Here is a 13,013-nt window from a genome sequence, read left to right on the forward strand (position 1 = left end):
TAGATAACACAGGCTGGATTTTCTATTATTCAGTGCTTGCAATTTTTTTTTTTCTCTTCAAGTTTTTGCTCAAACCAGAATCTACCAGTTTGGCAACTGATCATACAGTAACAGTGCGAGCAACTTCTACAGTTCGTCTACAATGAGAAGTTGCTACAATAATTGCATCTAGATAAAAACAGGGTGGCTGCAAGACCTTGAAAGGTTTCTCATGGCTTGTAAGAGTCTCAGTGGCAAATAATACTTTGGCAAGAAAATCCTTTCTTTTCTAGATAATTGTTACTTTTGCGTGGAAGAATGTGATGGTTGAGTCCTTTTAAAGAAGCCTATGAGGCTTTTTTCCTTAACAAGATGATTGGTTTATCATTCATTATATGCCTGATGCTCCGCCAGAGACTGTCCCATCTAAGCAATAAACAGTTCCTTAGCACATATCAAAGAACTCATTACTGTCCTGTTGTGAAAATTACATGGCCACACATTAAAACAAGCATAATTTTCCTATAGAGATAACAATTATTCATCTAATTAGACATTTTTGCTACATAGTTACCATGATACCTTATTTTTAAATACAGTGTCTTTAAAAAGAAGGTGTAAGAAATGTGGTAATTGTGGAGGAAACAAAGGAGATTAAACACAAAATGTTTCAGAGACTGAAGTTAAACTCTTCAACACTTACTGCCCAGGATTTGCTATATAGCACATATGGTGAGGGGGATCACTGACAGTTTGAAGGCTAAAAAATCCTAACCAATGCCCCCTATTGCCACCAAAGCGCTATTTGCTGAGTTTTTTGAGCTCTTCATGCTTACCTAAGATCCTGCTGTAGTGTTTTAGATATGTCAGCATGCTTCTCCACTCTAAAAGACTTTTTTTGAGCAAAGCTAGCATTTATAGAAAAAACACACTAATATAATCACAAATATCTGTCTCAAAATACAGGAACAGGAGCGATAGGTCATTGCAACAGGTAGTAACCAATCCTCCTGGATTCCCATTCCCTAAAGATAGCCCAGGCAAAGTCTTGGTCTATGATGGCTCAATCTATTGCAAATACCTCCCTTGTCAAGCCTTTGCTGTCCGTGTGAAAGTGTTTTGTCTTGCAGTGCCAGCCAGAGTTAAAACAGCATTTTCTGGGGTAGGGATGTTCAGTCTTTTCAATGTATTTTGCACTTGCTATCAACATAATGAGCTGACATTGAAAGACTTTAAGCCTGTTTATAAAATACAGTGGTCAGTTTATCAAAACCTCTTTTAGTGGTATAGCAAAGCTTAAAAAACCCAAACACCACAGCATTTTACTATCACTCCTGGCAGACAGACTTACTCACTTCTGTAGCACCTGAGCACTTGCAGATAAGAGCAAAGCCTTGTTTGTACTCCGTGCGTGTACCTCAGGGTGCTGTGTAAGCAGGCTCTGCATTGTTTAGGCTCGCCACCAATTGCCAAAGTTGGCCAGATGTGTTTGCTGCCTTGGCAGAGCTTCCCCGCATGCTACAAAATGGGAGGTCCAAAGTTTAAACAGAACACTTGAAAGTCACTCTTCAAAGATACCATTCCCTGTGCTTCAGCCTGGTTTAGGTTTTGGTTCTGATACATGTTATCAGATTAAAAAAATTAAGAGCTTTGGTAGCCAGTTTCAGAGAGGTGACTTTGCTGCGTGGGTGTGCCAAGCTCATACTTGGCGGGCTAGACCCGAGGGCTGGGTCGTTGGCTAAGCAGTTGCTCTCTGGTACCTCCGTTTGGTTTGTGGCAGAGACACAGTGCCATGGAGGTGGTCCTCACTTAGCCTTTTTGTCAGGGAGTGGTTTCCTCTCTCACAAGCTGGATACGAGTTTTCAGGATGTGATCGAGTATAATGTCTCATTTGTAACGTCAAGCAGCAGCCATACGAAATCACAGCACCGTGTCAGCTGTCCCATATAATCGAGGGAGCTCTTGTGAAGGTTTCCACACTGTGGGCCACTTTCAGCCACAGGACAGTACTGTTGTCCAGACACTGCTTGCCAGCTACTGCTTTTAGTAGCTGGGAGAGTACAGTGGTGTAGTTCAATTCCCAGGCAGCTACCGGGGGTGGCAGGAGAACAGCTTCGCCAGCCCCTTTCTTGGCAACTCCAGCAGAGCTGATGGAAACCGCAGCTGAGCTCCTCTCCCCCTGGATATCATCTCTGGAGGCATCACCGAGATGAGGACAACAGTTTAACTGCTTGTTCTGCATTGCACCTCTTCCCTTTTACAGAAGGGGCTCCCCAGCCTACCACCACCTCTGCCAGGTATTGAAAGGCACACTCCAGTATATAGCAACAATATATTATTAGTAAAGTAAATGCCAAATACAAGCCAGCTGCTGAAGTAAGATTATCATTAGGAATCTCTAGTCGCTAGATTCCCAGACAGTGCTTTTTTGCTGCATGATTGCTGCTCGTATAAAGCGCTGAAAGGAAACATGGTCTTTTTCTTTTTTCCATTCAGTCATGTTCCCTCTGCACAGGGCTGTTGCTGCCATTTCCAGTATGTCCAAGTTTTGCCTTCAGATGTTTGGACACCGGTACGTTCTCTCAGGATCATATAATTATCAGTCTGTAATCTCCTGTTCCACTATGGAAATGAGCAACGCTTTTATGTTCATAGTAACAATTTAGAAGTGTTAAAAGTTTGATCGCCGGGCCCCTGGTGCTTACACATGTTTAAATTGGCCCTCCCTGAAAGCTGATACATTCCATCTGGTCTATTGGTTTCTTGGCTTAAAGTTACTGGAAACACTGAATGTTTCTTCTGCAGTGATCCTGTAGCTGTCCAAGAGTAATACACACACTTAGAGCTAGCTCCCTGGCTGCTCAGAACTAAAATACTACGGGAGAAGTGCTTTTACTGCACTTTTTTTCCTGTTTGCTTTTAGAGCTATTTTGAAATCCCGAGTTCTGCAGTTCACTTTTCTAAGCAATCTTATAGCATGTAAGTGCTACTTAAAGGACAAATATAACACACAACTTTGCAGCTCATTACCTCATTTTGCCTGAATGCTGCAAATTAAGCAGCTAGATTTTTTTGCTGTTTTTTCTACATTCTCCTTTCCAAATCTGCACTAGTTTTTTCTTGTCCTTATAGCTTTACATAACAGCTTAATAAAACTCCATGCTCTTATTTTCCTCAAAGGTTATTTATGCTTTCTTAACTATTTATGTCAAGAAAGAGAGACATTACAGGTAACTGCAGGTGATAATGAAACAAGCTGCCAGCCCAGTAAATTATCAACAGGAGCAGCAACACTGGATTAACCATTCAGATATCCACTGCTCATTTAACTCTCTGCAAGAGCTTTATGATACGGCTGCCTTATTCCTTCTCATTGGCATTCCCAGACTCTCCAGGCTCAGGGGCAGGTATGTCACTAGGTTAAAATACACAGATGCATTCAAACTGGGTCACACAAGTCATTGAAACAGCACATTCCTACAACAATTTTCACAACCCAGCTATCTCATGCTGTAGCAGACTCTGAGAGTGTGCCTGTGCCTTGGCTTAGTCCATCTCCCACAAGCCTGAGCAACTGCTAGCGGCTGGAGGGATGCCCGTATTTCCAGCAGCACTGCTGACTCCTTAAAGCCTGTCTTTTGCTGCAGAGGCTGCACTGTATCTGAAAATTGAGGATTCAGGAGTGTTAAAAATATTTCAGCCTCTTCATCATCTTTACCTTCTTATGTATTTCCCTCTTGTTCAGTTCAGATTCAGCCCTTCGCTTACTTACAGTACAGCTGGAGCACAGATGCAGGGACATTTTCTGATTCCCATCACCTCCCATTCCTGTCAGGCTGCAGGACTGCAGTGGGCTCCTGCAGCCTCTTCATGTTTTTAGCTCAGTCCTTTAACTTAAAACAGCTCAACTCACCTCTTCAGGGTGCTCTCAAGCCAACTCGGTGCCCCCCACACATGCACTGCTTGGCAGCAGCTTCAAACACAGCCCACCACCAGCTGCTGGGAGCTGGGGTTACACTCACAGCCAAGTGGGAGAGAAGGCACACAGCTCCAAGAGCAATTCACTTTAGACCAGGTGAAGTCAATGGTTGAGGTAATCAATTAGTACAAGCTGCAGCAGGCACTACAGTAACAAGTCCCAGTGTCAGGCATAATACCACAGGTGCAGCAAAACCAAAGAAATTGCTTTGTATCCCTTCTCTCCAAGCCAGCCTGTTAATATAATTAAAAATGCACTGGACAAACTCCACAGAGACTCTGCAGGTTAACTCCTGCTCTGTCCATTTTTACCTGTGAAGCAGCACTCCCTCCAGCGCTCACTTCAACATGCCTTTCAGCCATTTGCCACAGGAGAAAATATCCTGGCTGCAAAACTTTATTAAGGCTTTGACTGAGAAGTGGCCAACTGGGAGGGAAATGGATTCTTGTGCTCGGGGGGTTTGTTTCCACGTCCGCGTAATTGCTTTCAGAAAACGTCGACCATGCTCTCTCCTGGGCATAGTGGGAGCATGTTCTGGTTCACTGGTTCTGCCGTGTGTTTTGTACAGAGAGGCTGAATGGATATTTACATGAAAATACTATTGCTGAGCATTTCGTTCTAATCATTTTGTACTTGGTACAGCCATCTGGAATTAAAATATTTTGAGAATATTACAGATGCTCTTGCATGTTAGTCTCAAAAACTCTTAAAATATAAAACACTTCCATCCACTCTCTAGAGTTGCCAAACTTTTTCCACACTTCTGTTATTAAGCAACTCTGTTATTAAGCAATCCTGTTATTAAGTTTAGTGGATGTGAGACATCTTTGTCATGTTCAGCACTGCGTGCCAGAAGCTGGGCTGTCACTGGCGGGGAGTGGTGTAGCTCCCTGACCGCAGGACTGCCCAGGGCAGGGAGCCTCTCCCCTTCGTCCCGCCTGCAGCTGGGCATGCGCCATTCCACAGCGGGTATCACAGCTGTGGAAATACAGGTCCGAAGTGTTGCACTTTTTGAAGGATGGAAGATTGCTATGGGATTAATCCCATCGCATGGGGCTTTTTGAATAGCTTTTATCATATACAACTCTCTAGATGACAGACAGAGAGAGAGGGAGAGAGCAGATCTGAAGGCAGAACTGGTCCTTACTTTAGTAAAAACTCAGATGTCAGACTTTCTATTATGGAAGCTAATCATTACCCAGCAAAGCAGTATGCTCGGAGGTTGGTCTGTCTTTCTCAGCTTTGGTGTAACATTCTTGAAAGCTAATGGCATCTGTAATGTTGTGCTGATTTGTTTTGCCGTATGAAAGAAAGCAGAAAATAGAATTGCTGTATGTAGGAGGCAAAGATGTTGTATTTTGTGTAATGAGTAATGTGCTGCAGTAAGAAAAGACCGCCACAGTAAAGCTGCAGTCCCCATGAAAGCCTGAATTTAATCATGTGGCTAACCACTTGTGATCTTTGAAAGGCAAGGCGTCACCTTGGTGTCTGAGCACTGCGTGATTTTGGAGGCAGGATTCCAAACAATCAATCCACTCTCTCATGCGCCTTCCAGGGTACACTGCTGAAAACCGTGCACGCCCTGAATTTAAGCAAGCCGAGCATAGCCCTTCACAAGCTGCCCCACGCCATCGTCTAGGCTGCGCACACAAGCCGATGGCTGTTGCCTACCTCGCCCTCATCGCACCCACGTTGTCTGAGCCCACCAGCAGGCGCTCGGGCGGGAGGAGACCACGGGCTGAGGCTCTGCAGAGCACCGATCCCGCGGCCAGGTCGGCGGCTTGCTAGTGCAGCTGGGATGCACCAGTTGTCCTCCTCCCTGAGCTCCTCAGTGGTTTCCCGACATGGAGGGATTGCGGCAGCAGGCTGCAGCTTCCGTATTTAACAAAGAGCGCCGCAGTATGCTACCGATGCGCAAGCTTCTCCTGCGTCCCCGCCAAGCCCTGCCTTCCCCACCGGCACCTTGTCTGCTTCGCAGTTGACTGGGAGAGACCACGTGGCAGTCACGGTGGTGAAACTAATTACCAGCTATTACAGATTTTACAATACACAGAGCAGTGCATATCATGGAAAAGGAATGTGCACAAAGTATCTGGATCTGCCTGGTTTGAGGGCTCTGAGCACTCGTGGCTGGCACAGCTTTGGTGCTAGAGATGCCACGGTGAGACAGGCTGGAGAGACAGCAGCTCGAAGTGGTGAAGGGGGCCACAGCAGGGATTTGAGGCGTGAAATTGGGGTCCTGCTTTCAGCAAAACGGAGCAAGAGATACGAGATGAAGGGGAAGACGTAGCATTAGGGCCTGGTAAAGGAAATGATAGAGGAAAGACGAATACAGCTCCTAGAGAAAAGTTTAGCAGCTCCAATGTAATAACAGATTTATTTATTTTATTTTTAGAAAGATGAGAAGGAGCTTGGTCTCATGCTGTTAAATAGCAGATCCCACACTTGGGCCTCTCCATGGAAAAACACTCCCGCCTTAACATTAGTTAAACTCAGCCTGACGCTCTCTGGCTGCGCTGCCCATTTCATAGCTTGAACCTTTCACTAGGAGCTGTGTTATCATCATTTGAGGTACCAAACCCAGGGGGGTCACGGGGGAAAGAAACCCATCTTTGAAGATCACACTCTGTTATTTTTTGGAGAGCCAGGACTTTGAATAGAGGAACATACCCCGGAACCACTTTTTCTGTGCCAGACAAACCTCTCTTCTGATAAGTTTATTAGGAACTTTTGTGTGCTAATTTAGCATTGAATTTTGTCTCTCAGAAATCACATAGATGGGAGGTCATGTGTGTTTGAGAACATGCTGGTGGTTGCACTGGTCCCGGCTCTCCCACAGATGCGCTGGCATAACAAAGAGGCAGGGCATGCGATGGGGGCCGCGGTACTGCGCTGGCCACCCTTCTGCATGCACGACTGCAGGCTTTGCTTTGACCTATAGAATTGCAATGGCTCTACAAAGCTCTCCCTGCAGCGGAGCTGAGCATGGCGGGAGCCAAGTAGGCTCTCCTCTGGTGAAAATGGCACAGAGGCTAAAGCGTCATGAACGTTAGTAAAATTAATATTCTAAAAATCTACTGCAATTATTTTCAGTTATTGATGAAAACAGATACTGAACAACTGTGTCAACTTGATTAATAGCAAACACTTACTACAGAAACAGACATTAATATTAATCTTCCATTTTACTGTGTCAAATGGTGAATAATTATTCGCCACGAATACTATTTATATACCCACGTGCTGCTAAGTGAAATAATGCTTTCATCCTGGTTTTATCATTTCTAGATTAAATCACAATTTTTCTATTTCCTCCAGTCAGCAACTCAGCCCCACAATTTTCTCTCCAAATGACAGGCAATTCTTTTAAGCACATTGAATTATTTTTTCCAGGTGGTGGTTCAGCTGAAATTAAATGTTACTCTTTCATATGGCTCAGTAGTACAGCTGCAGCACACAAAGAAAGATGACAACTTTAATATTCTAGCTAACTTGAAAAATAGGATTTAAACACAAGACTGTTAAAATTCAGTGTTATTTATTCCAAGTGAGCACTGGCGCCCAGCACTGCTTTTGCCTCATGCGAGAATGTAGGGAGTGCAAGGAGGAAGGAGAGGCTGCGGTGAACCCAGAGCAGCGCGAGCGAGGCCGTGGATCAGAGCGTACGACAAACACGGACAGATGACAGCTGCGCAGGGGGGTGACAGCGTGGTTGTCTCAGCTGAGCATTCATGCGCTGAAGGCTGGAAAGGGCCTCCAGAGCTCAACCAACCAGCCTAAGACCCACTCAGGCTCCAAAAAATCAGCAGCAGTGGAAGATTTAATTTTTGTTGGTTTTAATCTCAGTGGTTTGATTTCCTTGCAGCTGGTGAAGGACACGGCTACCTCCATCCCCCTTGTACCAGCCAAGCCTCCCAGTGAGCAGAGCAAGGTCCCCAGCTGGCAGGGAAATACAGGCGGCTCCTTTGCATGAGCAAATGCCAAGAAGAGATGTCAGGGGAAGGCAAGGAAGGTGTCTTGTACCACAGAGGCCACTCTGCTGGCGCTTGGCACTCACCGGCTGTAAGCCTGAATATACACATACTCATCACCATTCTGCTACAATGATAAAATGCCCTTTGATCCGACAGAGACTTCACTACCCTAGTATTAAACTGGATGATTATTTCATATGAAATCTTTCCATTTCCTTTACTTTGTCCACACAGGGTCAGTTAAAAACCAACATCGATATGAAAACCAGAGGAAGGTCAAATTAATCTCTACCAATAATTATGGATGCTCATTGAATACAGTCCAGCAGGAGTAGCCACATGCTCAGGTGCTATGCTGAGTGAAACTTGCACAGATGGGTAAAAGATAAAAAATCCCAAGATATTTGATAAATGTAGAGCAAATAGCTCGGGTATCTTCATCTGGCAGGAACTGGATGTACTAAAGCACCAATGTTTTACAAAAATCCCATTCTATAATTTTGCAAATTGGTAACAAACAGGAAAGGCACCATTACTAGAGATCAAAGCAAAACAAATCCACACTTATGAATCTGCTTTATTAGCCCTTACCTGAGAGGCTGCTTAGTCTAACCATGGAACAACAGTGCCTCCCAATGACCAAAAGTATAATTTTCAGGTTCGTGTATTTATTTGTCCATATCTCATTTTGCTCGTTTCTGATAGCTTATGTATTATTTCAACCACAACATCTCAACACATCTCTCTGCCAAGAAAGCTTTAATATTGAACTTCAAAATTAAAAGACTAGCAGAGAACCAGCATAGATATCCCCTACCAGAATATTCTGTTCTTAATTTGTAAGCAAAAAACCTCACCAACAGCAAGACCTGAAACATGGATGTCTGAGACCCCAAGGATACATGGAAATACAGTGCTGGAGTTGTTCCTGTTATTGCAATCACAACTATATGTTATGATCAGTGATACATGTAATGTCTCAGTTAAGCACATAGGTACTACTTTCCTTAACTGACTGTGAAAATTATTCACCAAATAAAATTAACATTTTCCCTCTTCTCTGCTATCCCAAAACAGGTCCTGATTGTTTCAGTTCCAAGAACCTCGCACTGCAAGCCCAGAAAAAGATCCTGAGTAAAATGGCAACCAAAACAATGGCTAACATGCTCATTGATGACACAAGCAGTGAAATCTTCGATGAGTTGTACAAAGTAACAAAGGAACACACAAGAAACAAAAAGGAAGCCCATAAAATTATGAAAGACCTGATTAAAGTGGCAATAAAAATCGGGATCCTCTATCGAAATAATCAGTTCAACCAAGAAGAGCTGGAAATCGTAGACAAGTTCAGGAAGAAGCTGAACCAAACTGCCATGACAATTGTCAGTTTCTACGAGGTAGAATACACTTTTGACAGAAATGTTCTTGCAGAACTTCTGAATGAATGTAAAGACCTTGTGCATGAACTAGTAGATCGACACCTGACACCAAGATCCCACGGGCGCATCAACCATGTCTTCAATCATTTTGCGGATGTGGAATTTCTAACTGCCCTGTACAGTCTTGATGGGGATTGTCGGCCGTACCTCAAAAAGATCTGCGATGGCATCAACAAACTACTTGATGAGAAGGTCCTTTGAAACTACGCTCAAAACCAAGAAACCAACCAAAAACTTCTCTCTGGAACTGGCCACCCTTCATGAGCCATGGTGAGCAAGCGAGCTTCCTTCCTACCGGTCTCTTACTACAGTCTCCAGCAGGGGCCAGAAAGTGCTCACCAGGCTCATGATGAAGTGGCAAACTTAAATCAAAAAGCTATCAATTTTAATGTTTTATTCAGATAATTCAGTCTTTTCCAAGGACCGGAGTGAACAAGGCTGCTGATATATATTGTTCAGAAACAGATTGCTATACACCATGATCTTACCAGCTTTGTGTTCAAGGCTGAACGTGTGAAAAGAAAGTAAACTCAAACGCATGGCTATGTAAAAACAGACAGGTGAAGGCAAATGAGCAACACATGGAATTTACCCACAGGCTGCCCTTGGTATCTATGTTTTTATTACTCCCACGCTAATTGAAAAAAGCCTAGACAGAAAGTAGGGCTGTAATGGATTAAGCTCACTTCTTTCAAAAGGATCAGGAATCAGTATGAGAAGGCATCTCTGATTTTACATAGTATTTAAGTCTAATAGGAATAACAAACAATAAAAACTGTGTAGAAGTGGGAGAAAATTTGAAGAGCTGCTCTATGAAGCACTGTTTTCATTAGAGAGTTTTGTTTTATACCTGCTAATGAGAGAGAAGGTTTCATTTTAATTTTGAAAAGCAGCTCAGTGGTTCAAGCTCAAGGGTAACCAGAAAACTAGATAAAGTAGTGCATCCATTTCCCCACTCTCAGGGTTTGTGTATTTGGTAACATCAGGTGAGTTTAGGCTGAAGGCTGTACCGCTCTTTGTGCTCTTACTGTTTTGCCTGCCAGAACAAAATATTCTTCGTGAAGATTCTGAAATTGCACTTGTGAAGAGGAGCACAACTAAGACACCAATGGAGCTATGAAGCGACATTTACATTCCCTATCGTCAAAATATTCAGCCTAGATAAAACTCTCAGTTTAACATGTCCATGATGTTAATTTGTGCCTACAGTAAAACAGAGGTGTGATAAAAAAGGAATGCCATCTGCTATGCTTGCAGTGCCATCTAAGTGTAGTATATCCATAGTAGTCTTAAGAGAACAGTCTTAGTGACTCTGTTGAGCTTCATGACTGACTTATTTGTTCAGAATGTTTTCAGTGATTTTTTTTTTCTTTAAAAAAAAAAATATATATAGTGTCTTCAAACTGAAAACATTTTGCAAAGAAGTACTGGTTTCTGTACAGTTTTGTTAGGATCAAGGGAGAATGGGAGCAGAGCAGAGAGACCAGCTTGCCACTTGCAGAATCTTGCAGCTGGGTAGAAGGAGCTGGCTGACCCTAAGTAAAGGAAGTATGTTCAGAAATCTCTCCTCTCCTTGCCCTCTGCATCTTACCCTCCAGACTCACCTCTATGTACTGACACTTCAGTGTCGTGTACCATCTCCTTTTAGTTGACAGGGATAGCAGACAATCCCATTATCTGGGGGTAACACCTTCCATATCAAAGATATTATAATACACAGTGCATGTACTTAAAAATTGGCAAAGACAAGAAAATATATTTGAAAGCCATTCCTCTCTAAGGAAAACTTCCCGTGTTGATCACCCATTACTTTAGGATAAGAAAAATTTGTGTTTCTCATTTAAATTCTTAAATACTATGGTGGTAAAGAAAATTGTTCAAAATACTATTCTTCTTCCGTCTTTCCTCACCCCAGAATAACTATATTGTACCTCTTGCAACAACAATTTTGATTATCACACCTTTATACAGTTGAGAATACACCTACCCAGTTCATGTATTCACTAGGGTTGTGCTAGATGGATTTTTCTCTGTTCCCAGGAGAACTCATTTTGGAGCACAGTAAAAATGGCAGCACATTACCAGAGCAATTTGTAATGATGTAATTTTCCTCATGTATTTCCTTTGACCATAAAAAGTGTATTTAGTAGCAATGAAGGTAGACAATTCCTTTGCAACACAGCACAGTAATGAAATACCAACATCTGGGGTTGCAAGTTCAGCCATTTGCAGAGCCATATTTACATGCACAATTAGCTGCATTTTTTTCCAAGCACGTACTCATCAATTGATGCTTTTGAACAGTATTTATTGTACCCAACACTCCTGTCCCAGTGCACACGTCAGATTTTGCGTGTTTGTTTCACTTGTGACAAACTCAAGTTCTTTTTTTAAACCCGGGGAAAAAAAAAAAAAAGAGATTATTCAACATTCAAGATATCCAAAGGAAAGGGATATCCTGTATCTGTGACCTTTTTGTGTGTTGCAAGTATCAATATTCAGATTCTGGTATTTTAGACAAACCAGCTGAACATCTGTTGTTTTATTTATAAATCTGAGTAGCCTTAAGGAAAGAGAATGTTTTCAAGTATTTCTCATACTTGCATATCCTGTATATTCATTGTTTACTTTTGTACTTGTAGCTTGGTATGTAGTAACATTGCTAAAATACGGGCAATGTTCAGGTCACCTTAAGTATATGACGTGTTATCATATTTGTGGATTAAAAAATGTGTGATTACTGCCCTTTGTTTCCTTTTGATTTATTCTGCCATCCAATGTTAAACTCAAGTTAAGCAATACAAAGAGGAAATTTGTGTAATCTAAGTCTTGTCACCTTCAACTTTTGCAGCCCTAATGCTCTTTGATGACCAGATTTTGTGAGGGTAAGAGGAAGGCAGACGGACAGTTTAAGGGTTTAAAAGAAAACCGGAAATCCACATTTCTGTTGCATCACACACGCAAGACAAACATGCATCAGCAGCAAATGGAATTTCTGTTTTTCCACCAAGTTCTCAAGCACTTGAGCTAACAGATGATGCTGGCTCAATGCATTTAGTAGTGCGGTTCAGTCCCCAGGCTCAGAGACTCCCTCACAAGCCCTGTGGAGGAAATGGCACAAGCTTTTTGCCTTCAGGTACCAGCCTCTGCCCAGGCTCAGCCTGAGCGGTGCCTGGAAGATACACAAGAAGCTTGTGTCAGGGCCAGAGCAGATGTAACATGTCGAGATCTAGCTCTCTACCAAGCACCTCCTTGCAAGTTTTCCATCATGTATTTAGCTCAGTTTAGCTAAATATGATTTAAGTTACACAGAAGACACACCCCTGACAGATTTAAAATCCTTGCCCTAAACGTGGAGATGCTAGAACCTACCAGAATGTTTTAACAGCAACATATATTCTCCTATCCTTATTCCCGGAAAAGGCAAACTTTTGGCTGAAAGAGCTCTGGATTTGCAAACAACTCACATGGCAATTATACTGGAAGCAATTAAAGATTGGCACAAAGAGGAAACTGCCAACTACCTTAAAATAAAAGTTTAAAGCAATCTTCCTAAGTGGTGTTTCGAGCCACACAGCTGGTAAAACATTGCTGTCAGGTTAATTTTATGAATCATAAAATGGCAGGACACAATATTCTTCA

At 42.7% G+C, this 13,013-nt stretch overlaps 1 protein-coding gene across 1 annotated transcript in view; it reads left to right on the plus strand.

Moving 5' to 3' along the window:
* Window positions 1-9,572, plus strand: part of TNFAIP8L3 (TNF alpha induced protein 8 like 3) — a 51,517-nt gene extending 41,945 nt beyond the window's left edge. The window contains 1 exon segment of the mRNA XM_075713692.1: window positions 9,010-9,572. Coding sequence (XP_075569807.1) covers window positions 9,010-9,572 — 563 coding nt within the window.
* Window positions 9,573-13,013: the final 3,441 nt, after the last annotated feature.

The sequence above is a fragment of the Pelecanus crispus genome, chromosome 7 (assembly GCF_030463565.1).
Source record: "Pelecanus crispus isolate bPelCri1 chromosome 7, bPelCri1.pri, whole genome shotgun sequence".
Taxonomy (NCBI): domain Eukaryota; kingdom Metazoa; phylum Chordata; class Aves; order Pelecaniformes; family Pelecanidae; genus Pelecanus; species Pelecanus crispus.